The following is a 27,988-nucleotide window of genomic DNA, read 5'->3' on the forward strand; positions in this document are numbered from 1 at the left end:
ATTATTATTATTATTATTATTATTATTATTATTAGCAAAATCATACATGCAGGGAGGCACAAATGGCTATGCAAAGCGGCAAATGTTCTCTTTCACACCTGCATGTGCACACGCACAATCTTGGAGACAAATACTTGCTCAGGCAATGCTAGTTCCGTATATACACATTCCCAGCATTGTAGTGAGTGATGACAGCAGGAGAGGCGGAACAGCCCGGGCGGCATTCTCCGCCTGAACTGGAGAGGCAAGGGAGGGCACTTTGGTGTAAGCAGGGAGGGACTCATTTTTCACTTCCTCATTCACTCCAAGCAGCAGCAGAAGCAGCAGAAACCTCTTGCTTGCATGCTTGCTTGCGTTGTAGAGATTTCCTGTTGTCCACAGAAGGGAGGCAGAAGCCGAAGCAAAAGGGTGTCCATTTGTTCCCTGCCTCCCACCTCTTTCTTCCTCTGGCCAGTGGTACCCTGAAGAGGAGCTGCAACAGGTGCTACGGATGGGCATAGCCGAGATGGAAGAAAGGAGGATGAGCTACCAGCCGGATCAGCGCTGCCACTTGGGGCACAGTGATGTAGAAGAGGAGCTTCAGAATCTAGGGTGAGAACAAGTAGCTGCGCGTAATTCCAGCAGACAGAGGAACCCTCCATTCCCAGGGAAGCTCTGAGAAGGCTGAGAAAGCCTGCTGACATTATCAAGCTGATGTTATGACACCAGAGGTAGCTTTCCTGCTGACCCTTGTCTGATTTATTTCTTTAGTGCTAGCTCATGTGATAACGCCGGGCAATAGGCTAGGCAGACAGGAACAGTTGTATTGCAAGCTGACACTCCTCTTTGCTGCCCTCCCCACTTTTGGAAGTAAACAGGGCAGGTGTGTTTCTGTGCTGGAAGTTGAAGCTCTGAGCCTTGAATTTAAAAATGCATGAGTCTCTCGGCTTCACTCACCTCACAGTGTGTTTGTTGTGGGGGAGGAAGGGAAAGGAGATTGTTAGCCGCTTTGAGACTCCTTAAGGGGAGTGAAAGGTGGGATATCAAATCCAAACACCTCCTCTTCCTCCTTCTTCTTAATTGCAGGGCCTTGGGTTCAAGCCCCATGTTGGGCAAAAGATTCCTGGATTGCAGGGGATTGGACTAGATGACCCCAAGGTCCCTTCCAACTCTACAGTTCTATGAAAGGGCAAGGGATGAGAGAAAGTGTTCAGTTAGGGATACTTATTTACTTGAAACTCCTTCAAGAACCATCTTTTGCAGTGCAGGTTCCTGTGCATTCACCCTCAAAAGAAGTCCTTCAATTGTTCTTTAAATGAAATAATGCTGTGTCACTGGTTATCAGCAATATTGCAGCATTATCCAACAGGATAACACTCCTAGAATCCCATACTGCTTTCCCTCAGTGACAAAATATTCAGTCAGCCGGTTTAATTGTGTACTCAGCCTACAGACCAATTATATTCAGAGCTAAGCACACTTGCTTCAGATAACGTGATGAAACATTCTCGTTTGATGCTGCGAGAATGCAGTTTCTCTACAAGAGATGTGCTACTTGATGAGAAAACTTTTGGATCCCCTTCAACAGCTGAGTAACAACCACTGTTACCTATCTCCAGTCCATAGTTTGGGTTTCTGCTCTCTAGTCTCCCATGTGAATGCTTAGCTCCCATGAACACAGAGAGCAACTTTGTGCCATTTCCGGCTATTGGTCCATTTTGAGAAATATTGTGTACTCTGTCAACAGGTCTCCAGGGTTTTTCATATTGCTGTCTACCTGATTTATTTTTTTTAACCAGAAATGTTAAGATCGAATCTAGAACCTTCTGTATACAAAGTACCGTATGTAGTCTACCATCAAGCTATAATCTATCCCCATGGTTGGCCATAACTACTGTTAATGTTACATTTGCATCTAGGATAACTATGGTTTGAGCTAACCAGGACTGCCTACAGCAAACCCACCTGAAATTCTAGTTTCAAGGTATAGTTAGGAGGCTATTGGCTTTAACCATGGTTTGCCTGATAGAGACAGAACACTAAACTGTTGTTCTAGATAACGATGGAAGAGAAAGGGAAATCTGAGCACAAGAGCAGGGTAGGATGTGGTGTGAGGGCATGGGAGTTTGTGGCACACTCCTGATCTCCAAACTATGATAGGGAGATGTGGACTGTCATTTTGAATTAAGTCCTTCCTGTGCAGCAAATCACTCCCCCCCCCCCAAATGTTCTGCAGCCTCTAAATGCCCTTAATACCAATTGCTGAGGGGCAACAGTGAGGGATAATAATTGTCCTGATTGTGGTCTTGTCATAGGACTAGCTCAGGGGTTAGCAAGGTTTATCTTCCCTAGGCCAGATCGGTCCCACGGAGATACCTCCGTGGGCCGGACTGCATGCCCGTGTGAGCATGCCTGCCCATGATTTTGGGCATCTGTGCATGCACAGATGCGATTTCCAGCGCCGTGGAAGCGAGTCTCCACGCCGCGCCAGTTTAGCACAGCAAGCGAGCGGGTGGCTCAGTTTGGGGGTGGCTTGTGGGCTGGTCAAACGACCTCCGCGGGCCGCTTCCAGCCCATGGGTCTTAGGTTGCTGACCCCTGTACTAGCTAGACCTTTGTTCCGATTCACCAGCTGGGCTCTTCTTGTGTTTGCCTGGATAAATAAACCCCTAAAGAAGTGTAGCACTAACAGCTAAAGCCACACAAACAGTGTCCCTAAAGGTGCAGTGTGTATGTGTGTTCTTCACCATCAGATCTACTTCCCTTGTGCTGATGTCCGGAGTCTTAAGTAAGTTACATTTGCCATGTAGCCAGCCGGAAAAAATGTACAGGAGACACACTGTGCCTTGTAAAACTAAAATCTAGTTCTCACTGAGATGCTAAACTGTCTCAGACTTTAAGGTTTCTCTCTCTCTCTCTCTCTCTCTCTGCCATAAATGAGCATGTGATTATGTGATTTCTTGTGAAAAGAGAAAGGGAATAAAAGTCTGTGGGTCAGAAGTTCCTAAGATTCAGCAGTTATTCATGACACTTTTGGTTTTCTTTGAGCAACTGTGTGGGGGCAGGGGGCAGAGTCTGACGTTGGTTTTCCATGTTGAAAAACACAAGGTGGTTTCTCCCTGTACCGTATTTTCAGTTGTATACATAAAAGAACACAGAGGGAGTTTCCAGGAGACCTCATTCATCCTGATTTGTTTGCAAGGAGATTAGGCGACTTAATGAGATTAGGCTATTTAATAAGCATTCACCCTGATTTATTTGTGAGGTTTGATGTTGTGTCAAAACAAGTGTTATCTCCCACTTTCTAGTGCATTTTCCCATCCCTTCTTGCAAAAGGTCTGAGCTTTCGGGGAAGCAGATTTGTTGCACAAGATCTCCAGATCGTCTAAAACTGTGCAACCTGAACTAGTTGGTTTGTGATTGAATCCCACCTGTTAATACCAACAGTCTGGAAGCGCCCAGAATTTAGAAGCCACAGACTATGTTTTATCTGAATAGCAGAACTGGTTAGAGCATGGTGCTGATAATGCCAAGGTTGCACGTTCAGTCTCCATATGGGACAGCTGCATCTTCCTGCATTGTAGAGGGTTGGGCTCAATGATCCTCAGAGTCCCTTGCAACTCTACAATTCTATGATCTCACTGCAACCCTGCTTCAACTAATGGCAGACTGGCTTTATTACACAGGGGGCAGAAATTGCTCTCTATTTTTCTGGAGGAACAAAGCTAACCAGGAGATACTATGGGAATGTGGAGTTGTAAAAGCCAGAGCGAAATAAAGGCTGTATTTAAGTGATCTTAGGAATGAAGAGGGAGTTACTATATAATTAGGCATTTATGAGTCTGGACACTTGTGTCTTTTGTATGAGCTGAGAGAGCATTTTATTTATGCTTTTATTTCTTATATATTTATTCCAGCCTTCAAAAAAGGATTGAACATGTTTGCGTGGGGAAAGCTTTTAAGAAGATGTCATGTACACAAGCAAATAATGGTAATGTAATTTAACATCACAGGTATTTGCTTGTGTAAAGCCACCGGTTGTAGTTGTCTTGGAGCGCTTGTAAGTAATTTGGAAAACAGAAATTTCCAACACCTTCTCATAAAAGGCAATAGAAACAGAAGTCTTAGGACACCTTAATGACTAAAAAGACTTGGGCTCTAATTCATAGACATTTACACAACAATAAATCCATCAGTCTTGAAGGTGTCACACAGAATTCTTTGTGAGAGTGTTCACCTCTTGTGGTATGCGTACCATCTTCAGAGGGTCAACTTAAATGGTTTATAGAAACAAATATCTTTAAACAGCTCGCAAGCTGTTAAGAGGATTTCATGCATTCAGTGTAAGGAATCTCAGGATAAAGATTAGGGCTCAATCAAGACCAGGGTTTTTTTCTCGGTGGATTGCGTTATCACCAATTATTGCTGCTGTAAGCAGTTACTGTGCTTAGCTTTGCATAGAAATGTCCCAGGCTGTATTTTTTTGGACTTCTGGCCTCACTGTTTAGACTTCTTTTATATCCATGGGTGCATGGCATAATTGCTTTTGGACACAAATGTTCATTAGTTTGCTAAGCTGAATTGAAAGTGGCTATTCTGTTGTTTCTAAAATGAGGAAATCTTTAAAATCTTCTTAGAAACTGCAGTGACATCATCTTGGCCTCAGTGACTTTTCTGCAGAGCAGCAAGTATCTCCCGATAATGCTTTAACTGAGGGTTGATCTCTGCAGCTGCTTTTGGACTGAACTTCCCATCTATGCCGACTTCTGTTTCTTCTTTGTCAGTGGGTAGAAATGGCAGAACTGACCAAATGAGGAAACACTAAACATATTGAGCTCCAAGTTGGGTACAAGATTCCTGCATTGCCAGAGATTGGACTAGATGACCCTCGTGGTCCCTTCCAACCCTACAATTCTATGAAACTTTGCTGACAGTCATCTTCCTGGTCTCAGCCATTTTCCTGTGAAGTAGCAGATAGCCATTTGGGGCTTAATTTTCCATCTATGGTTATATTTTGTTAATTTTGTCTGTTGAATTGACCATCCATCACAGATTTAGATTCTGGCTTTAAAAAATATTGTCCACTAAATCAATAACTAGAATCATACCAGACAAGCGCTCACATGCTAGCCTTGCCACCCCATCATTCATTAACTGGTGTATGTATAGAACACTTTTGACTGCAATTTACATCATAAAATATACTTCAAGGCCCCTGCTGCCCTCTCTTCTTAGGGTCTTATATCTTTAAACCACATGTTGGTTAGGCAGCCCTTCAAAGAGAGGACACCTTCAAATGAGGTATTTTCCTCTGTAATGTAGAATACATGGTCACCTTAATAGTAATGCACAATGTGAGACTAGCATGCAGGGGTGAAAATGGGCACATTTGACTGGAAATCGTGTGTGTGTGTGTGTGTGTGTGTTTATATACACATGCATACATTGCCAGGAAAGGTCATGAGTAAAACATATCTAAAAATACTCTGATTTTATGGTTGCCAGAGTGGGATTTCTGAACCAGAAGAGGTATATAGCATTGCTCTGCAAGGCAGATAATGACCAAAGTAGGCTAGAAAAGGAGATGAAACTGAATTGGCTTAAGGCACGTTGTGTTTGATGAGACCTGAGAGGTATGTGTGAAGAGATGTTGGCCAATATTCAGAGGCAACTCATGCAACCCAGAGAGGTTCTAGGGAACAACCACAAACACGTTATTTCACAAGTCAGTTTCAACAGCACATGTAAACACTGCGAATGAGTCATAGATGGACTTAGCAATATGTTCAGAGACAAGCAATAATTTTAAAAGTGTGCCATGTTAATTCCATGTAATTAGTGGCACTGCTGCTTTCTCTTTCCATCGTATCGTCTATAGTTATATGCCAAGTCTTGTACATGAGGCTTTGCTCTCTGACTGACTCTCAAATACTGTCAATGTGGAGGGTTCTCTAAGATCAGTGTTTGTCTCTGGTATCATATGTAATGAAGAGACTTGATAGAGTCTGGTGATATGCCTACCCTCAATCATTTACTTCTCTTGTCATTGCACCATCCAACTAGATCAGGGGTCCCCAAACTGTGCTCCATGGACCATCAGTGAACTTAATTCAGGTGGTCCGTGGCATGTCTGTGGATTTGTGGTTGAAGATGGGAGACAGCACATCAATTGCATTGAATAGTCATGTTGATTTTTTAATTGCATTTTAATTGCTTCTAACTTTTATGTTGTATTGTGTTGCATTACAATCTGAATCTCATGAAATTGCAATTGCTGCAACAAGCAGGAAAAAAGCACCAAGTTGGCCACCATTATTTTCCATTAGCCCATGGCAGGGGGAAGTTTGGGAACCACTGAACTGAACCATAAGAAATGGTTCAACTCAACACCATATACTTATCACCTAGGTAAAGGTAAAGGACCCATGGATGATTAAGTCCAGTCAAAGGCGACTATGGGGTTGTGGCGCTCATCTCGCTTTCAGGCTGAGGGAGCCGGTGTTTATCCATAGGCAGATTTCTGGGTCATGGGCCAGCATGATTAAACCACTTCTGGCACAATGGAACACTGTGACTGAAGCCAGAGCGCACAGAAACACCGTTTACTTTCCCACCACAGCAGTACCTATTTATCTACTTACACTGGTATGCTTTCAAACTGCTAGGTTGGCAGGAGTTGGGACAGAGCAACAGGAGCTCACTCTGTTGTGGGGATTTGAGCTGCCGACCTTCCAATCAGTAAGCCCAAGAGGCTCAGTGGTTTAGACCACAGTGCCACCTAAGCTAACTTTGTTTGAATGAACCACAGAAATCTGGCTACTCAAACTATGATGGTTGCAAAATCTATCATGCACATGTCTCCTCTAAATACAATTAAATTCCACAGAATATCAGGGGAAGGCTATATGCAAATCTAGATCTGGAAGTGTGTTTTCCAGCTCAGGGTCCCTGATTTTGGGGGCTAAACTCTGGTATGCAGAAAGTACTCTTTGGTGAGGCCTTCTCCTCTTGCCTAGTCAACAATCTAGAAGCTTCACAATACCTGCCATTTGCAGAGAAGATGTCTACACTTCAGAAGGGATCTAAGGCTTGAACCACACACCGTGGGTTCACGCAATTTCAGTGATGTGGGTTTAGCTACTTCCGCCCTACAGAGGAGGTGGGGTTGCAGGCATCACGGCCCCAACACGCGCAATTGGGGGAATCCCCGGCTGCGTCACTTCCTGGCCGGCCAATTGGCTGGCTCTGGGGGTGTGGTCTGCCTTATTTAACGCAGGCGCAGCCAGGGATCTCCCTCTTTTGCCACCTCCAGCTGCTCCTGTTTCCACCCTCCTGCCCTTTAAGGTTTTTTCGTCTTTGACCTTGCTATGGACCTTGGTTGGTCGCCGTTGAGGGGCCTGGTAGGAATTTTTCCACTTGGCAAATTGGCACCGACCACTTGGTTTTCACCTACCTCGTAGCAAATCGTTACAACTTTCTTGGTGTTGGCGGTTAGGCACTAGTATTGGTATTGTTATGTAGATGGAAGAGGGGAGGAAGCGCCATCACCTGCCCCGCTTATTGAAGGGTAGTCCATTAAAGGATTCCGAAGCCTGTCCGAAGCCTATGGAGGTGAGGGCCTAAGGCACGCCCCTGAACGGTGACTCTGGGGAGTTCCTAGTTGATGTGCATCAGCAGGACTACCCCTACTGGTGGTTAACCCTTCCCGGACTTCTAGTGGACGGGCTGAAGCTGGATATAGTCGGTTAGGTCCAATGCCTAAGCCAATACCGCTCATCACCTGTAACCAATAAAGTTGTGGCCTTATTTAGCCCATTAACCTTAATAATTGTGTCATGAGTTTATTTCCACTGGGGACGACGACCCACCATGCAACCTGGGAAACAGGCTAATTTGCATCGGAAAATGTTCTGTTTGCACTGGAAAAATTTTCTAATGCCCTAAAGGGTGCCCTAGTTTGGCGTGCTTTTACTTGTATTCAGCAAACAAAGCAAAAAACCTGGAAGCTGCCAAGCTTGCCTAATAGCGTATCTGCAGTTGGCATCCATTCGTTGTTACCAATGAACTTATGCAATGGAAAATTTCCCATGGGGAACATAGAATGCTTGGGGGAGGGGGAATCCTTTAAGTTTCCCCCACACAGCATCACAGCTTGTGTAGAGGGGTAGAGTACATGCTTTACTTCCAGAATGTCCCATGTTAAAGCCCTGGCACCTCCAGTTTAAAAGATTGGGTTTAGGAAATACCTGCCCAAAGATCTGGAGTCATCAGTGACAGGCAATACTTGGCTAGGTGGAGTACAATTCTGACCTGGTATATATAGGCCTTGTCCATGACAGAATGGCCATAGAAGACATACATTGCGTGCAGAAGATCTATTTCAGTCTACAGTAGCTGATTGTGGATGTCCCCAGTTGGAAACTCGAGAGAGCCACTGCCAGTCTGTATAGACCGTTCAGAGCTGCATGGACCAATGATCTGACTCTGTATGAGGCAGCTTTCTATGTTCCCATCTTCCATGTTCTATGCTGGTATTTTAGAATAGCTCTGTTGACACACAATTTCTATTTTGAACCTCTTCTTCCAGGCGTTTTCCTTCTAAAGGGGCAAAGTGGCTCACTTTCCTAGCAACCTCAATGCCACACTCACATTTACTGCATTCTCCAGTCGGGTGCCTGATGTAACTTACTGGGATCAGTGTACGTTGATGTGACCTGATCCCAATAAATTGCATCAGACCTCTCATTGGTCTTCCTTTTGAAGCTGCAAATAAGGCCTAGCAAAGTTGCCAAGTGCAATTAAACACTGTATTGTTGAATGCATTTTGTGCCTGATTTGTACTGGGAAGAAGGATGACCTTTGTTTTATCAGAATAGCTGTCCAGAGAGAACTGGCCAGTTCTGCTCCTGTCTTCCCTTTGTTGAATTTTATTTTGGGTTATGTATACCTGTTTGTCTAATTTGTACATCGCTACTGTGTGAAAGCAGTTGATAATTTTGGCCTCGGCAGCTCCCCAGTTGCATGCCCTCTCCAAAGGAGCTCGATAGATTTAAATCCATGTGCCAAATTGTATAAGGTTGTGATCCAATGCACATACTCGGGTGTGTGTCCCACATGTATAGCCTCAGGTGTTCACTGCCACCACTCTGCTGGCAATGTTCCTGACAATGCACGTTTATTCAGGGCAAAGCTCCACTGTGTTCACTGATGCTTAAAGGTAAAGGGACCCCTGACCATTAGGTCCAGTTGCGCATGACTCTGGAGTTGCGGCGCTCATCTCACTTTATTGGCTGAGGGAGCTGGCGTACAGCTTCCGGGTCATGTGGCCAGCATGACTAAGCCACTTCTGGCGAACCAGAGCAGCACACAGAAACGCCGTTAACCTTCCTGCTGGAGCGGTACCTATTTATCTACTTGCACTTGGACATGCTTTCGAACTGTTAGGTTGGCAGGAGCAGGGACCGAGCAACGGGAGCTCACCTCGTTGCGGGGATTCAAACCGCCAACCTTCTGATCGGCAAGTCCTAGGCTCTGTGGCTTATCCCACAGCGCCACCCCGTCCCTCTCACTGATGCTTACTCCCACATAAATATGCTTATGACTGCAACATTATATGTTTTGGGCACTTGTTTTTGCCAGAATGTGTTGTCCCTTTGCATTTCCTACAGGGTGGGTTTGATTTAAATCTAATCAATTTAAATCATGATTTAAATCACTAGTCAGTAAGACTTGATTTAAATCATTAATTTTTTTTACAGAAAGACTCATTCTTGCTGGTATAATTTTAATATTTACAACCAGAGGAAGGTTTCATTTTTGGAATAAATATTCAGTGTAGTTTTTACAGTTATATCAAAAATTACTGATTTGGTTATACTATTAGAAATACATAGACAGATAATTATGAAATTATTGTGAGGTTTAATAAGTTAACTGTTTATATGTGGACAACTTTTCTGCTGTACTTTATTGGAAGGAGAAAAACAATCATTTCCTTAATAACAATTTAAACAATTTATTTAACTAATGCAGTAACATTATAGCATATGTATCCATGTTTGTTAACTGATGTGGTTAAACGTTGCTGTTGTTTTAAAAACCTTAGACTGAGTTTTAGCACACATGAAAAACTTAAAACAAATCCTTATTTCCTGATGAATAGCTTTTGGACTATAATGTAACTTAAATAGAAACCTATCTGTAGAAATATTTTTCCTCCAAAAGCATTTTATTTTAAAAATCTGATTTAAATAAAAAAAAAATTGAGTTAAATACCCCCCCCCGATTTTTTATTTTTTAAATCATTTAGTTTTATCCAGCTTGATTTCCTACCTTCCCCACTATATCTGATCTTCCTAATCCTGTTATCAGATCATCTCAGAACTGCCCTTTGACTGCTTCTCATTCTGGAAATTTATTAACTAGCTCACAACATGTGTTGAGGATGGCCCTGTGATCTCCAAACCAAGGAGATAAGTAACTATAAGTAAATATACAACCTTTAGAAGACATCTGAAGGCAGTAATGTATCGGGAAGTTTTTCATGTTTAATGTTTCATTATGTTTTTGTATATTCTGAAAGCTGCCCAGAATGGCTGGGATAACCCAGTCAGATGGGTGGGGTACAAATAAAATGATTATATTATTACAGTGGAACCTCAGTTTTCGAACGTCTCTGCAGTGGCGGAGGAACCCTCTCCGGCACCGGGGGCGGGGCGAACCGCCTGGTGGCACACGCGCGACATCTGTACTGACTGCACACATGCAGCATCCCGTACGGAGTGCGCATGCGCGGCAGCCTGCACACTCCATATGGGATGCCACTCGTGCGCGCTGTCTGTACAGGCTGCCGCTTGCACGGCAACCTTAAGGGATGCCACATGGGCATGTACATGTATGGCATCCTGTACGTAGTGCACATGTATGGCAGCCTGTATGGTCGCCCATATGGACAGCGCGCGAGCGGCACCCATACTGACTGCATGCGCCCTTGGGAGAGGCAGGGGCCGTCTTGTCACCCCCCCAGGTGGCACCTGGGGTGGCACACCCCCTCCGCCCCCCCACTTTATATACCCCTGCGCCTCCGTAGTCTAACGTTTTGGCTTTCGAACACCAAAAAACTGTTTCGGTTTTTGAACGATTTTCAGAAGCCGAATGTGCCACACGGCTCCCATTTTTAGTTTTCCTATTGTACTGAGGCTTCTGCTTTCAATTTTCGGTTTTCACACTTTCGGAAGTAGAATGGTTTTCAGGAACTGATTCCGTTCGAAAACCGAGGTTCCAGTGTATTTTCTTTCTACGGGGTCTGTGTAGGTGCTTGTCGGAGTAGCTTCTAATCTTAGCATTTTCATTTTGTTTATTAGATTTATTAGACCCCCAAAGGTCTCCATGTGACTTACAGAGAAAATATATATACAATACATATTACCATAACAGGAAAAGGGTGGGTGTGGCGGAATCATATAATACATTAAGATTTCATATAACATCCATTGAATAAAGCATACAGTGATACCCTTGGTTTACAACCATAATCCATTCTGGAGGTCCGTTTGTAAACCAAAGCAGGTTATAACCCAAGGTGTGCTTTCGCCAATGGGGCCTCCAAAAATTTTTGGTTCGTAATCCAAAAAAGAAGGTGGTAATCCAAAAAAAGGTTGCAAACCGGGACACGCACTTCCAGGTTTACCGTGTTTGTAATCCAAAACGTATGCAAACCAAGACATATGCAAACCAAGGTACCACTGTACTCTAATAATAAACAAAGCAATAGTCAGGCCCACTAATGAACATATAAAAATAAACAAAACCTCCCCCTTCCCCTAGTCCAATAATCGTTCACATCAAACCAATAACTACCATTCAGTTGTCTTATTTAGGGTTCTGTGTATTGAGCTTATCCCAGTAGCTTAACCCAGTAGCCCAAATTCCAATTAAGATAGGACAAATCCATATGCCTTTGCTTCTTTCACTTCCACGATCCAGGAACCTGGAATCCTTTTTCTTTGGCAAGGCCAGCAGCCAGCCCTGCCACTATATGTTTTGGACAACCTCCATCAGCCCCAGTCTCCACCAACATCTGTGCTGGCTAGAACTGAATGGACTTGTAGTCCAAAACATCTGGTTGGTGAAGGCTGGTGTAGACTGACAGGCAGCGACTCCTCTGGGTTTCAGACATGCCTTCCCAGTCTTAGCTGGAGTCAGCCTCGACCCTTCCACATGTAGATTATGTCTCCTTACCATGACACCACAACCCTTGATGAGCACATTTCTTCTGACAACACAACACTAAATTGTGTTACCTTATTGATAGCACAATAGCTTGTGATTTATTTATTTTTTATGTTGTGAGCTGCCTCAGTCTTTGTGTTTATTATTACCTTTATATTCCAGCTTTCCTCCAAGGAGCTCAGGTTGGCATACATGGTTTCCCCAACCCAGCCCACTCCATTTAATCCTCACAAGCACCCTGTGAGGTCGTTTGAGCTGAGTGACTGGCCCAAGTCCACCCAGCAAGCTTCATGTCTGATTTGGGATTTGAATCCTCATCTTCCAGAGTCTTGAAGAAGCAGAGTACAAAAGTGACTAATAAAAATAACAGCATATTTCGCAAATGCATGTAGCCTCATTTTGGCTTTTTTAAATGGCCAGGATTATTAGTGTGGAGGGTTTTGCTCCCTAGTCCGTTACATTATGGGATATTGAATTGGGTTAATGAGGCAAAAATGGGAGCTGGGTGGGGCTGGTTTCAGGGGCACCAGGTTGAAAAAGGCTGGGCTATGGTGTGAATTGAGATAAAGTCATGGGCATTACCATATATAATGGTAAGGAACTCTACTTGGCCCTCTTCGACTTCTGAGATTTCACAGGACAACGGCTACATATTATGTATCTATATAAAATACCAATATTTGTAAAGTTCTTCCTTTAATAATAATAATAGTAATAACAACAATTAATAATAATAATATGTGACCCTCAGATTGCTAATGCCCTGTGCAAAAGATTGATATTTATGAACGCTACTGCATCTTTGGTTCTTCCTTCTGTTTCTACAGCTCAATTACACTGGTTTTATATCTAAAACATCTTGCATTTTACTGCCTAGCTTGGGTCACTAAATACCTACTGCGTGTAATATGTAGTAGATTATTGAGGTTGGCTGTGTGCAGAGGGGTGTGTGAAGTATATATGTAGCTCAGCACAGCAGCATTTCTGGCATGCTTCATCTGTCCAAAAGGGGAAGTGTAAGAATAAGATGGCTTCCTGGAAAATAAGACTTCAGGAAGTGCAGATTTAGAAACTCGCCAAGACGGTTCGAGAATGTCTTGTGCAGTTGAAACCACTGGTTTACACATGGACGCACAGAAGGCACTTTAACCTGACCTTTGACAGGTAAAGCATTTTTGTTTCATTCATCCCACCTCTTTTGCCAAGTTTATACTATTTGGTTCTGTTTGGAACAAATTTACTTATTACTAGTGCTAGTGAGAGCTGGACCATAAAGAAGGCTGATCGCCGAAGAATTGATGCTTTTGAATTATGGTGCTGGAGGAGACTCTTGAGAGTCCCATGGACTGCAAGAAGATCAAACCTATCCATTCTTAAGGAAATCATCCCTGAGTGCTCACTGGAAGGACAGATTGTGAAGCTGAGGCTCCAGTACTTTGGCCACCTCATGAGAAGAGAAGACTCCCTGGAAAAGACCCTGATGTTGGGAAAGATGGAGGGCACAAGGAGAAGGGGATGGCAGAGGACGAGATGGTTGGACAGTGTTCTCGAAGCTACCAGCATGAGTTTGACCAAACTGCGGGAGGCAGTGGAAGACAGAAGTGCCTGGCGTGCTCTGGTCCATGGGGTCACGAAGAGTCGGACACGACTAAACGACTAAACAACAACAACGATGCTATTTTTGTAGAAAAAGAGGTGCTGAAACTCACTATGAATGCCTTCCTTTTTCTCTTATAATGACAATGGCACCCACCTGAGAGAGAGGTGCCAGAACTCACCTGAGGTCCAGTGAGTTCTGGCTGGAAAAAAGCCCTGCTTATTATTTATTTATTTATTTTTGTGGCTGTATCCTACCATTCCTTCAAGGAGTTCAAGGTTGCATACGTGGTTCTGCTCCTCTCCATTTTATCTTCACAACAACTCTGGGAGGGAGGGCGGGAAGAAGGGCTGAATGGCTTTAACTGACCCAAGGTCACCCAGCAAGCTTCACAGCCGAATGGGGAGTTGGACTCTGACCTCCCCGGTCTTAGGCCAACACTCTAATCACCATACCATACTGGTTTTTATCATTATAACAGTTTTATTTCTTTTTATAACTGTTTCTTCCATTGCTGTAACCTGCCTTGGAGTTACTGGGTGGATAAGAAAATATATGAATAAGTAAAATCAGGAGCGGCCCAAACGTTGCAGAGAGAAAGGTGACTGCACCAGGCAGCTGATTTAGGGTGTCTTGAAAAGGTAGCAGGTTGTTAGGTATTTGTTGTCATTTTACAGCCAGGAAGAGATGTGGGGTGCAGAATTACTTGTAGGGTTTTTCTGTCTCGGGTGCCAAAATTACTTGGCCAGTCTTGGGTATCACACAGCTTGCCTTGGGGTGGGTACATAGCTGTCAACTTTTCCCTTTTTTAAAGGGAAATTCCCTTATTCCAAATAGTATTCGTCGCAAGAAAAGGAAAAAGTTGACAGCTATGGGTGGGGGTGGGGAGGCGACTAGTAGGATGTGCTTCAGGCAGCAAAATGCCTTGAACAAATTCTTAACACTATGCTTGGCAGATTCCTTTCTTTCAGCCTAACCCACCTGTTAAAATAAACAACATAAGAATGACAGCGAACTTTGCACATGGAAAAGCATACCAATGGGGTGGTGGTGGGGTAAACAGAACGATATTGGATACGGATATCATAAAGCCTCTGTGTGTATCTTTATATCTAATCTCTTACTCCTCCACTGCCTGCAAAAAAGGGCGTTCAGACATTCAAAATTCTGTGTCAGGAAAAGTGTATTATTTTGTATAAATTTTCTTGGGGCTCATGGGGAGTATTGGTATTCCTGGGTACCAGTCTGGGTTTGTTGATTAGCTTCTCCACTTCACTGGGGCAGGTTTTGTAGTTTAAGAAATCCCTGGTATAAATCATTAAGTTGGAAGTCTCTGTTGGATGGTCAGCCACACAGATGTCGTCGTACTGTAGGGCTTGTTGGCTGTAGATGATAGATTTTATGGTGGGTGGGTGGAAGATGCACCCAGGTAGATATGTGGAGTGGTTGGCAGGTTTCTCTTTTAAAGTGATCCTTAGATGTTCTTTGTGTAGTTGCTCAGTAGAGTCTATATGCTAGACATTTCTACACAACAGCCCACTCTCTAAGCAGCAAGAGATTCCAGTTGTTCCAATGCTTGCCTATAATTTTTTTTGGGGGGGGGGAGGGTTGGAATGAAGGGCAGCAGAGACTACAAAGGGGGGCAGATTCTTCCACTGCAGACACAGCTCACAAGCTGCCCATACAAAGGAAAGGAAAAAGCAATTAGGAGTGCACTTAGAATGTGATCCCAATGCTTTCTTTTTAAGTTCTTTAGATGTTATGGTGATGCCAAGTCACCACGGTGTGTGTGTGTGTGTGTGTGTAAGAGAGAGAGAGAGTTGGTGAAGTTCAGGATTCAGTCCAGTCAGATCCTGTTCTCCTCCCTCTATCTATCTATCTATCTATCTATCTATCTATCTATCTATCTATCTCAGATCACATTCCATGCCTGATGATGTGGGCACTGGCTCATGAAAACCTATGGCATAATAAATAATAATAATCTTCCTCAAGTCTCTGTTGCTGCTCTTTGCTGTAACAGAGTAACACAGCTACCCCGTGAAAATTTGATCTTATGAGATTTTCATAACAGAAAAGTCTTCCCCCCCCCACTACAGCTAACAATACAGTAGCTAATGGATGCTGAACTTTGATGTTTTGTTAGGTGGTACCATGACAGTCTTACTCGTCATGCAGCAGAGGCACTTCTTCTTTCCAATGGCAGTGATGGAAGCTACCTCCTAAGGAAGAGCGATGGCAAGGCTGATCTTTACTCTCTCTCAGTAAGGTACAGTATTATCACTATCCCTTACGTCATCCCATACTGTTGAGATCAACAGTTGTGACCTTCCTTTCCACCACCTCCTCCTCCTTCTCCTCCTGTTTTTCCTGTATTTTGGTTGGAAGCTGCCAAGAGTGGCTGGGGCAACCCAGTCAGATGGGAAGGGTATAAGAAATTTATTTGTTGTTGTTGTTAATATGATGATGATGTCCCATCTCTATCATATATTTGGTGTCTGGGTTACGACAGACAGGGCCTTTACTGTAATGGCATGTGACTATTCAATATACTCCCAAATGAGATCTGCCTGACACCATCATTGAATGCTCAATGTTGAGCTGGCTAGCTTTGAGAGCCTGGTGTGATATTGATATCATCCATCTACCTACCTACCTGTCTGCCTTCCCACATACCTATCGCTTCTATCTACCCCATCTAGCCCCCATCTACTTTCCACTGTGGTTGCTCTGTATGCCATGGGAACAGCAATAATGGGACAACAGAAAATGAAACTGGACTTGCTGAAAATGGGCAACTAACTCTTGTGATTGGTGGGATGCAATGGGCAGATGGAGGGAGGCTGTAAGGACAGACTAGGAACAAGCCGCTCATGCGTACAAAGGGTTGTCTTCTCTGATGGCTCACCTGGTGTCTTGATATCTCCATAAAATTTACTATCCTTCCTGAGCTAAGAAGAATGCATATTTCATGTTTCAACAGCCTTATTTTTGTTTCAGAGCAAGGGATTCTGTGAAACATTTTCACGTGGAGTACACTGGGTCTTCATACAAGTTTGGTTTTAACGAGTTTCTAAGCTTGAGAGACCTGATCATGCACTTTGCAAATCAGCCTTTAATTGGCAGCGAGACAGGTAATTTACATTTGCTTATGTATCCATCTAGCTGTTAAAAATATTTTAGATTATATTTGTTAACCTGGGTTGTGTCTGACCTAAGTTAAGAGTAGATCTATGTAAATGAATGGACCTCTGTTAGTCATGTCCATTAAATTCAAGAGTTCAATTCTGAGTAGGAGCTGAGTATCTCTTTATACACCTGGATATTCCTTTGTTTTATTAGTTCTGTTCTTCTTCCCTCTTTTAGGATATGACAGAATCCACCAATTGTGCAGAAGCACAATATGTTGTATATCAGGGTATAGCCAACAGGTATTTTGGACTGCAATGCCCACCACTCCTTTCCATCTCTGCTCTAGCTGAGGCTGATGGGAGTTGCAGTCCGACCAGGTCAAGCATTCATTTTTTCTGGCACCCCAAGATCCTACTGATTCGGTGGTGGCATCAAAAATGAAATGAAGTGATATGAAACAATAAAATAGTAGACAAAGCACTGCAGTGGGAGGGGAAGTTAAACCCTCTCAGCCTAGTCCACAAGAGGGACTTTAAAACTGCTGGCTATGGAAAAATACATGCCCTATAGGGCATTCAGCAGATGAACAGCATGCAGGTGCTTTGTTAAGGCTGCCCCCCAGGCCCTGGCATCTTTTGGCTTCTATGGGTTGGACCCAAAGGTTCCTCCCAGGGAAAGACTCCTTCAGCCAGAGGGCAGCTCTTCCCATTGAACCCAACTCTGTGTTATCCGAAAACTTATTGTTTTCTGAAGGCTGCAACCCTATGCACATTTGCCTGGGAACAAATCTCATTGACATCAATGGGGTTTGTTTCCATTCCTATCAATGGGGTTTTCTTATGGGGTTCACTTCACAATGTATAGGATTGTGCTGCCAGTAGATTCCTGATGCAACAGTTAGTCTGACTATTATTATTATTAATTTATTTTTACAAGCATTGTTGTATGTATTGCTTTTTGGATCAAGAATTTATCCTCCTTACTTAATATTTACATTTCAATAGATCTTATCAGATTAGTGATGAAAGGGGTAATAGAGAACCAAGAGTAGCCCCTGGGTCTGGTGTTGGTGCAGTTTTAAAGAGCCACTGCTTTCCAGGCCAGAAAGGGTTTAATCTCTTTGAAGTGTCATATCTATTTCCTGACATGAGTGTTAAACCCCCATTGACTTGGCCCCGACTGACTCAGTGCCCTGAAACTTGAGCTCTGTTGTTAAACAGCTCCTAAATAGGTTTGTTATTTAACACAAGAGGTGACCGAGGTCCTCTCCCCCCTGCAGTGCTTGGTATTGGTCCAGAAGGAAAATAAAGGCTCCAATTATCAACTGATTAGCTGGCAAATAAGATTTATGGGGAATGAAATTCAAGAGCACTAAAATATCTAGCTAACCTGAAAGAAGTAGAGCTGGTCAAGGACTATGAGCAGTCCGGGCTCTAATTCATACTTGGACAGAATCCTGCCCCTGTGGCCTTTGTGAAGGGGATATCCTTTTCTGAATCAGCTCCCTACATGCCCACATTAGTTTTGTTCAGATTTTGGGGTTTAAAGAAAGATCCATCGGAGGATTCCTTTGCTTGGTGAGAGGTTGGTGGATGTGGGACATATACAAACCAATGGCCTGCTTTAGCATGCCCTAATTCTACTCCAGTCCTCTACTCAGCCCTGTCTCTTCCTGTCTTTGCATGGTCTGGACCACCATAAGTCCTATGTGTCAGGAGTGATTTCACCTTCCTGTCATTTATCCCTTTCTTCGCTGGAGAGGAAGAACAATCAACAGTACAAATATAAGTCCCTTTCCCAAAGCTTCCCAAGTTTATTGCTTCCAGAAATAAAACCAAAGACTCAGAACATGACCAGAAATCTGTGCAAGATTATCTTTGCTGTTTGTAGGTGTGCGTCTGGGCAGTATCTGGGTGAGAGACCAGCTGGGAATCTTGTAGATACGGCCTTGAGCTCCGTGGATGGAAAATGGGATATCAATGGTCAAATAAAAGACTTGCATAGTATCCATCAAAGTCATCCTATTGACAGAAGGAGTTCTGCTTGCCCCACCCAACCCCAAATCTGTTCTGGGATTTTCCCCAAATCTCAAGCAGATTTGGGGGTTATGCAGGGAAAGGAGAGGGAGGGTAAATTCAATTGCACAAGTGGAAGTCTTTGTGCAGTTGGGACTATTTTGGATACAACACGTTGTGGGTGGGTGAGAGATCACCAGCCCCTATTATACTTGCCTGGACATTAAGTTCTTCATGGAAGGCCCTTCTCCAGTTTCCCCTACCTAAAGGGGTGAAGTGGATGACTATTAAGCAGAGGGCCTTTTTGCTGATTGTGCCCAGATTATAGAATGCCCTCCCCAATGAAACTTGTATTGTGCTTGCATTAAGATGCTTTTAGCATCAGGTGAAAATGCATTTAATCTCCTAGACCTTTTAGAACTATCTTATTTTATCTTGGAGCCGTTGATTTCAGCTGGATTTTAAAAGCTAGATTATACAGTAATTGGTTTATTTTTGAATGACTGAATAAAACTTTATTGCTGAAAGCCATAGGTCACCACAATATAAATAGAATGAACAATCATTTCAGTATATTCAGCAAACAAGTATATATAGAAAAAGAAACAGAAAAATGATACTTCCCTGCCCAATGTAAATCCTTCATCCCTCCCCTCCATTGTAAACTGTTAAAAATACAACAGAATAAATGCCTATCCCACTTATACACCCTAATTCTTTTTTGATTAACCTTGCACACAATTGTTCCATCCTTGCCCCACCACCAACTCCCCGGCCATCTGCTAGATCCATTAACAGTTAAGGAGTTAATGCCGCCTGAGATCAGTGAATCTGATCTCCAGTGTTGAATGATAGACTTGCCCAGTGGCTTACCAGCTCCCTAATCAGATTCTGCGAGCTCTGTGAAGCTCCTTTCATGTGCCTAAAATGGACAGTGCCACCAGCTGGAAAACAGGCGTTGAACTTCACAGCACCACTTCCACTTTGCTTGCGTCTGTGAAACAATACTCAGGAACAGAAGGTTGACACTTGAGCTAAATAATTCCCAAGATCATAACGCAAGCGGTCCACATTCCACAAAGCGTGGGAGATTTAAAAAACGGCTCAATAGATTAAAAATCTCAAACCTTCCTTTGCCCAATTAAAATTCTGCAAAGCTCTTGTGTTGCCTCGGGGAAGGTGACACAGGTCACACTCAGGGTAATGTGGCTGCTGCCTATCATTATAACAGCGACTAAGAGGAGAAACTGCCTCAGGGACGTAGGAAGGAGGTGTGTGGTCTGTCCCGGGTGTCACCCTGAGGGGGTGTGTGACAAAATGGTAGGCGGCACTCACTGTGAGGCCTGCAACGCACCTGAGCCATGCGTCTTGGGCGCCCGCAGGCTCTGCGCTGTCCGCCCGCTTCCATGCCTCCAGCTGTAGGGTGGCTGAGGCCTGGCGGTACTGTCTGTGCGTCCATATTGTGCACCATGTGTGCCGTCTGTGCATCCATTTTGGGTGTTGCGCGCACTGCCGGGCAGTTCGCCCCACCCCAGCATGCCACACCAGGTGCTTGAGAGACTTTCTCCACTGCTTAACTGCCTGACAGAAGATTGCACTACATTGGCAGGTCAGTGGCTGGTCCAGCCGAAGGTCTGCTCGAGGGGGACAATGTTTTAAGAGGTACCAAAGAAGTGGCACGTAATCTCAGGGTGTGGCACTCCAAGATTTGCTGGGACACATAGACCTCACCTGCCCATGAGCTAAGGTCTTTGGTTGTGCCACAGCTTGCTATGGTTGTGAGGAGCCAGCATGGTATAGTGGTTAAGAGCGGTAGTCTTGTAATCTGGGGAACCGGGTTCGCGTCTCCACTCCTCCACATGCAGCTGCTGGGTGACCTTGGGCTAGTCACACTTCTTTGAAGTCTCTCAACCTCACTCACCTCGCAGAGTGTTTGCTGTGGGGGAGGAAGGGAAAGGAGAATGTTAGCCGCCTTGAGACTCCTTCGGGTAGTGATAAAGCGGGATATCAAATCCAAACTCCTCCTCCTCCTCCTCCTCTTCTTCTTGTGACAACCTGGAGGTAGTCCTTTTCCATTGTGATACCAAGCTTATGAAACCACCTCTTTCTGAGACACACATCAAGGTTTCTGGAAGGCTTTGCAGAGGCCTCGCACTCCCTTCCCAGAGCCCAATGAGGTAGGGTTAGTCACACAGGGCTGGTTCTGTGGGTCTTCCTGAATTTGCTCAATTTTGCCTTTGCACACAAACCCCCTGATCCCCACGTAAGTTGTGTGCCTACTGTACTCTAATAAATATCCTGTGTCAAGGGTAAGGGACTAAACTATATGATTCATTTAGGTCTCTCAATTGGCTTGATCCTGTGGCTTTTTTGAACTATTGCTTGATCTGTTGCCAGCTCATCTGCCATTTTGTTTTTTTGAGTGCTTCCTGCAGGGTAGTGGCTGCATTTTCCTTTTCTGTACAGGTCACTTAGCTTTCACTTTCTTTTAGGTACCCTGATTATATTGAAGAACCCATATCCGAAGATGGTGGAAGAGCCCTCCATTTACGAATCTGTGCGGGTTCACACGGCAATGCAGACCGGAAAGACGGAAACTGACCTTGTCCCCAACGCGCCGTCAGTGAGTCACTGCTTTTAAGTGTTACTCACTGTTCAGCAGCAGCTTGGGGGAGATTTATAGTTTTCCTCCAGGTCTGCAATCTGGGTCCTGATTGTATCTAGTCACCTTTCCTCCCTTTCCTCTGACTGCAATTTGCAAACAGCATCTTTGTCATTGCATCTAGATTGGCTCTTAGGGTGTGTGAACTGCGTCAGGGGTTCCTGGTTCGAATCTTATCTCAGTCATTTGTTCAATAAGTGATCCCAGTCTCAGGCTGCTGATAATTTCATTCTAGGATCCTTGAAGTATTATAAATAATGCATAGTAGGGTTGCCATATGACCTCTTTTTCCAGGACACATCCTCCTTTTCATGGGTAGAGTTGTCATAGCGATCCAAAGTTAAAAGTAGAAGTTGGCAACTGTGTCCTCTTTTGTTGCTCTTCAAAATATGGCAACCCTACTAAAAGCACAGTATTATTTCTTTATTTGAGCTTGGCTATTTGTGGTGAGTTGTTAGAGTGTCGGACTAGGACTCCCCACTTAGCCATGAAGCTCATCGGGTGACCTTGGTTCAGTCAGAGTCTATCATTGTAACCTATCTCACACGGTTGTTGTGAGGGAAAAAATGGAGAAGGACCATGTATGCTGCCTTAAGCTTCATAGGGGAAACAATTGAAAGTGAAATAATAATAATAGTCCTTGTAGAGAACAAGGGCTGTCATTGCCTGGAAGGGGTTTTTTTTTTTGGTTTTTTAAAACCACTTCTGCTTTCTTGTCTGTGTCATTAATGGTCTTTGACCATCTGAGACACATCATGCTGTTAGCTATTAAGGCCTAGTTCAGCATTTAGTGCCACGTTACTGCACATATACAATAAACACATTGTTGGAAGTCAAACAATGCCGAATTGCCCTAGGATTTATTTAAAATTTGACCCTCTGTGCCCTTTGACAGCATATACCTCAGAGACTATGACAAGTGCCTGGTTTAATCTGTGATACAAGAGGGTGTCATTTCATCAGAACCAACAGAATTATTTTGTGTGTTTACCTCAGGTGTAGACAGGGGCCCATACTTTTGGCAGAGAACACAGTGACCCAGTTTTAAGGATAAAATGAACAGTGACAGTTATGAGGTCATAAAAGCTCCTGCTGTGTTTTGCTTCGCCAGCTTGTGTAATGACCATGATCAAGGCTAACGTGTACTTCTTCCTGCCTTCATCCCCATCCTTTTGGTTAACCTTTACCTCTTTCCTTGCAGTTAGGCACAAAAGAAGGATATTTGACAAAACAAGGCAGAATAGTTAAGGTAAGAAATGTCAGTGACTTGTGTGCCTCTCCTTTCCTTCTGTGTAGAAAGCCAATGCAAATTTAATAATAGTTTATTAATTAAAAAATAGCTATTTTCTAGAAAAAGAGGTGCTGGAATTCACTAGGAACATCTCTTGTTCTCTTAAAATGGCAATGGAGCCCACCTGAGAGATGCCGGAACTGAGTTCCGGTGAGTTCTGGCTGAAAAGAAGCCCTGGTAATAATCATAAAATAATACACATGATCTGCACAGCAACAAGTATATGGTTGTTAGTACTATGTACATGTTCGGAAGCAGAAGAGAAGAAAGGGAGCTCATTTTCAATGCCTGTGTTGCCATTTTCATTCTTGTATTTTTTTCAAATGCCTAAGTTCCTCTAATATCACCCTCTTTATTCTTTCAGAATTGGAAAACCAGGTGGTTTACCTTGCATAGAAATGAGCTGAAATATTACAAAGACCAGACGGTGAGTTGGCAAGTTGCACTTGGGCGGCCATGTTTTGATCCCTTGAGTTTGTTGCATATGGACATGAGTGTTGAGATCCTTCCAAGTCATGTGGGCCAAAGGCAATTTTGCCAAGCAAACGCCCTCCCGCTAATGGCTCCCAGTGGTTCCCACACGCTTCACATTACTCCGTGGAAGTCTTAGTCATTTCTGGCTTGTCAGTTCAGTCAAAATGCGGAGTGGGTGGATGACGCAAGCATCGCTTCTTTATTATATAGGTGGGTGCCAGTATATATGTGGGTAACAGTGCTTGTGCAGACAGGGCCTCACTTACTCCTCGGCATCTTTATTTGGGGAGTTGGGGGTTCTGCTCATTACAGGGGGAGGGGGAAGAATGATTGTTTCAAAGATAACTTACTTTTAAGTCCACAGAGCCAATCAGAGCGCTCGACCTAACAGAATGCTCAGCTGTGCAGTTTGACTATTCACAGGACAAAGTCAATTGTTTTTGGTAAGTTGAGACCTAGAAAAAACTACTGTGTTTGTAAAATTACTTCAAATGGCTCTGAATACTCGTGAACTATCACAAATGAAGACAATAAATTTATTAGTCTGTCGTCTCAGGAGCCCAGTGAATGCACACTCTTTCAATTTACCAGCCCCATCAACAAGTCCCTTCTCTGAACTCCACGGAGTGATTTTCCTGCTTTCCTTGGTGTCTCAACAGCTTTACACTACAGCTGCCCCTTCCTTGACTTTATTCTTCTTGCTTTCTGTCTTACTGTGGCTTAGCATGGGGGAATGGGCATCCCTCAGTGGCAGAATATCTGTTTTGCTAGCAGAGAGCATCTCCAGGTAGGGATGGAAAAGACTCTTGCTTGAAGCCCTGGAGAGCTGCCATTATCAGTCAGTGCAGATAATGCTGAGCAAGATGGACCAGTGGTCTGACTCGGTATAAGGCAACTCCCTTTGTGTCTATGAATGAGCTTATTCTTAACCAAGGCAGCCTTTGAGTTCCACATTTGTTGTGTTTTCTGCATGCAGAACCTTGGCTATTCAAAAATGCCCTGAAGCACGTACCCTTACAAAATTCTGTTGATAAATAATATATATGCTTTAAAATGTTCTATTTTTTTTTTACCAATTATACCCTCCTCCAGCATTTAACACATGAAAAAGGGACATATTTCTAAAACTCCAGTTCTCCTTCAAGGCTATGTGTATACCAGGCATGGCCAAACTCGGCCCTCCAGATGTTTTGGGATTATAGCTCCCGTCTTCCCTAGCTAACAGGACCAGTGGTCAGGGATGATGGGAACTGTAGTCCCAAAACAGCTGGAGGGCCAAGTTTGGCCATGCCTGGTGTACACCCTCTGTTTACTCTGGATCCAGTGTGTTCCCATTGTGGGTCTGGGAAGTAGTATACTGAATCTACATTATCCAGAATCTGTATCTATCCTGTAGTTCCTTAGGAAATAGACTGCATTTTAACATGTTTTCCTGCAATCCAACTTTGTTCCAAATTGAGAAGAGAAGCATTTTAAGCTGGTTTTGTGTATGTAGCCAAAGCCAGCAGTGCTGCTGAAGACCCTAAGTTAATTCTGTATGCTGATGAAGTGACAGAGGGAAAATGTCTTTTTCAGCTGGTTTTATTTATTTTGCCACTGGCTCTGTGTTTTACTTTGGTGTTTTGACCCTTCTTTTCAGTTTTTTAATGTTAGCTGCTTTGAATTCTTACTTGGAATAAAAGTGGGATTTTTGTTTTTTTTTAAAATAAAACAAACCAAAACTAAAACCAAACTTTAGCTTCAATTCTTCTTTGGTAAAATGGGGTATGGGTGTTGGCTGCAGCTAGTATTGCTTATGCTTGTGATACAAAGTCTTTTTACAATTTTTCTTTTTACAGTTTAGTATTCCCACTGAGAACCTATTACCTTTATGCAAAGACTGGAGTAGAAGCAGATGAATGGATTAAAATACTGCAGTGGAAACTGGTAAGGAAGTGCCTATCCCTCAAGTTCAGATGAGTGTTTTAGCTTTCGCTTGGTGCATTTAAGATAAAAGGAAACATTTCATGTTGAAAATGTGTAACGCCAAACCCTTTATTTCCTCACTGGCCTTACTATGCATGTAAAAAGAGAAAGTGATATCCCTAGCCTTTAAACAAATATATAAACTAAGGTCTAGGTCTGTAGCTCAGAAATATAGAGCACATGCTTTTACCTAAACAATATCATTTCGTACCCAGCCTCTCCACACAGAGGAGTGAGTCTGCGACCCTGGAGAGCCACTCTCAGAGAGTATAAAGTTTAGACAACGCTGAGTTAGCTAGATGGGCCAATGTTCTGATTCAGGGTAAGGCAACTTCCTATTTTCCTATCCAAAAGCCAGTGCAGAAGTCATGGTGCTTCTGTGCAACACAGACCCAGTTTTCCATTCCATTTGCTGCTCTTTTGCACTGCATCTGAGACGACTTCGGTAGCCTCCACCCTCGAGCTTCATTGGTGGAGGGGGACAAAACCATAAAGGAGGAAATAACTGAATCCCTGCTCCACAGGCTGAATTGTAGCCACGGTTTGTTTATAAGTGTACACTAGGGTGTGGGCATCTAGCCCCGCTCACTGAGGTGACCGGGCATAGCTATACTGAGGAAGGAGGGCAACAGATGTGGGGGGGCTACCTTGGATGAGACATGGAGGGCATAACTGTTCAGCCCTGGAGGCGATGTGTGACGGCAGCAGAGGACTTGGGAGGAAAGGATTACAAGCCTAGCAGTTGCACATGTTTAGGCTGTTATTTCTTGTGCAGCACATAGCGGAAACAGTAGCCTGGTTTGCATGTCACTCTAAGCCAAAACTTGACAGCTCAGCCCAGAAGCAGAAATGTCCAGAGAGGCCATGGACCTTCCTTCCAGGAACCCACATGCTTTCACTAAGCTATGGTTTGGTTTAGCGTGATAAACAAAACCAGGCCAACTATCTGCACTGCTGCCACCAGTTAACTTCTGTAACCTGCCAGTGCAGGCCTACCAAGCTGGATGATTAGGGAACAATCAAAAAGAGCAGCACCTTAATGAAGATTATAAAGGGGAAAAAATCCCATTTGATAAACTCATCTCTCTGTTATATAAATACCAGGTCTTTCTTTTTCTTTTTGTAGTCGCAGATAAGGAGACAAGCACGCCAGCGTGATTCAGGCACATTCAGGCCGTAGCTATTTCTTCAGCAAATCTTAACTGCCACAAAGGCCCAGGTTGGTTCAAATTAATGCTCCATCAAACCTGTCATTGTGACTGTAAGAACTTCTGCACTGGTTAAAAGCAAAAACCCATCAAGCCCATCCAGATGCCCAAAGAAAACCTACAAAGGTGGCATGTTGGAGATGCCAATCTTTGTTCCCAGCATCTGAGAACTAGAAGAATGCAACCTTTAAAGATGGATATTCTGCTTTTAGGTATTGTGGCTAATGGCTACTGGAGGCCTATGCTCCCTGAATTTGTCTAACCCTCTTTAAAAGCCATCATACGTATTCACTAAAAGCTGATCCTCATACGCTGATGTCTAAGGTTCCACTTCCATGGTGTGATTCCCACACACACCTGCTGCACCAGATGAATGAACTTTCAGCTTAAATGTCTTGGATCTTCTCATAGCAATGGGTCATTGTGTTACCTATGAAGATGTTCATCCTTACACATTTGGTATGGACTGTTTTCTCAGCCATTTACACTATGTACTCTAGCATAAGTGGACTTCTGGTCCCACACAGACTTCTGTTAGTGACCCATGACCGTGTTTGAGAATGTTTGTTCCCATGTGCACTGCAGCACAAATGGAAAGATTCATCTCCATAGACATTGGCTAATTCAAATGGAACTTGTGTGTCGGAATGTGCACCCAGCAATGAAATCTCTTTGGTCTAGCAGGGAAAACCACATTAGGAAGTTATTTCCCTCACTTGCTGGATCATGAAAAATGCATCAGACAAAACTGCCATCTAGTCCAGCTTTTTGTCTTCCATGGTGACCAGCCAAATCTTATGGAAGCACACCAGCAGCAGTGCATGGGAGGGCATGTGTTTAGCATACAATGCCAATAATTCCAAGCCTCTTCCACATGCTCTTTAGAAACCAAGCTCAAGACATAAAGTCACCATGGAAGCATGCAAAAGCAGATGCAACTGCCAATATATTTTGGTGAAATGTCCTTTTTATATGTGCGTGTTAATGAGCATAAGTGCCAACAGTATTCAAAGCGCTCTTCTAATTACAGTGGTGCCTCGCAAGACGAAATTAATTCGTTCCGCAAGTTTTTTTCTTCTTGCGAGTTTTTCGTCTTGCGAAGCACGGTTTCCCATAGGAATGCATTGAAAATCAATCAATGCGTTCCTATGGAAACCGCTTTCAGACCAGGTCCGGGGACAGTCTGTCCCCCGACCTCTTCTGAAGGCTGGGGGGGGGGGGACGACGACAAGGGCTTTTCTTCCCACCCCCAGCATTTTAAAAAACCCCGGGACAGCGGAGGACTTCTCCGCTGTCCAGGGCGATCTTAAAATGCTGGCGGGCGGCATTTTAAAATCGCCCCGGGACAGCGGAGGACTTCTCCGCTGTCCGGGGCGATTTAAAAGCCTCTGGGAAGGCAGGCAGGGGGGACAAAGACTTTCGCCCCCCGCCAGCC

The 27,988-nt window shown here is 43.8% G+C and overlaps 1 protein-coding gene across 2 annotated transcripts; it reads left to right on the forward strand.

The window, feature by feature from the left end:
• Positions 1-277: 277 nt before the first annotated feature.
• DAPP1 (dual adaptor of phosphotyrosine and 3-phosphoinositides 1) lies at positions 278-27,946 on the forward strand. Of its 2 annotated transcripts, none has more exons than XM_082237086.1 (9): positions 278-591; positions 15,953-16,075; positions 16,807-16,940; positions 21,446-21,576; positions 22,817-22,864; positions 23,271-23,333; positions 23,747-23,823; positions 25,219-25,306; positions 26,472-27,946. In XM_082237086.1, the coding sequence occupies exons 1-9, from the start codon at positions 491-493 to the stop codon at positions 26,523-26,525; spliced, it is 819 nt and encodes a 272-aa protein (XP_082093212.1). In that variant the 5' UTR covers positions 278-490; the 3' UTR covers positions 26,526-27,946. The 2 variants fall into 2 exon arrangements, with proteins under 2 accessions (XP_082093212.1, XP_082093213.1); XM_082237087.1 differs by having other exon boundaries at positions 363-591; positions 23,738-23,823; positions 26,472-27,944.
• Positions 27,947-27,988: the final 42 nt, after the last annotated feature.

Source organism: Podarcis vaucheri (genome assembly GCF_965113315.1).
Source record: "Podarcis vaucheri genome assembly, chromosome: 9".
Lineage (NCBI taxonomy): Eukaryota > Metazoa > Chordata > Lepidosauria > Squamata > Lacertidae > Podarcis > Podarcis vaucheri.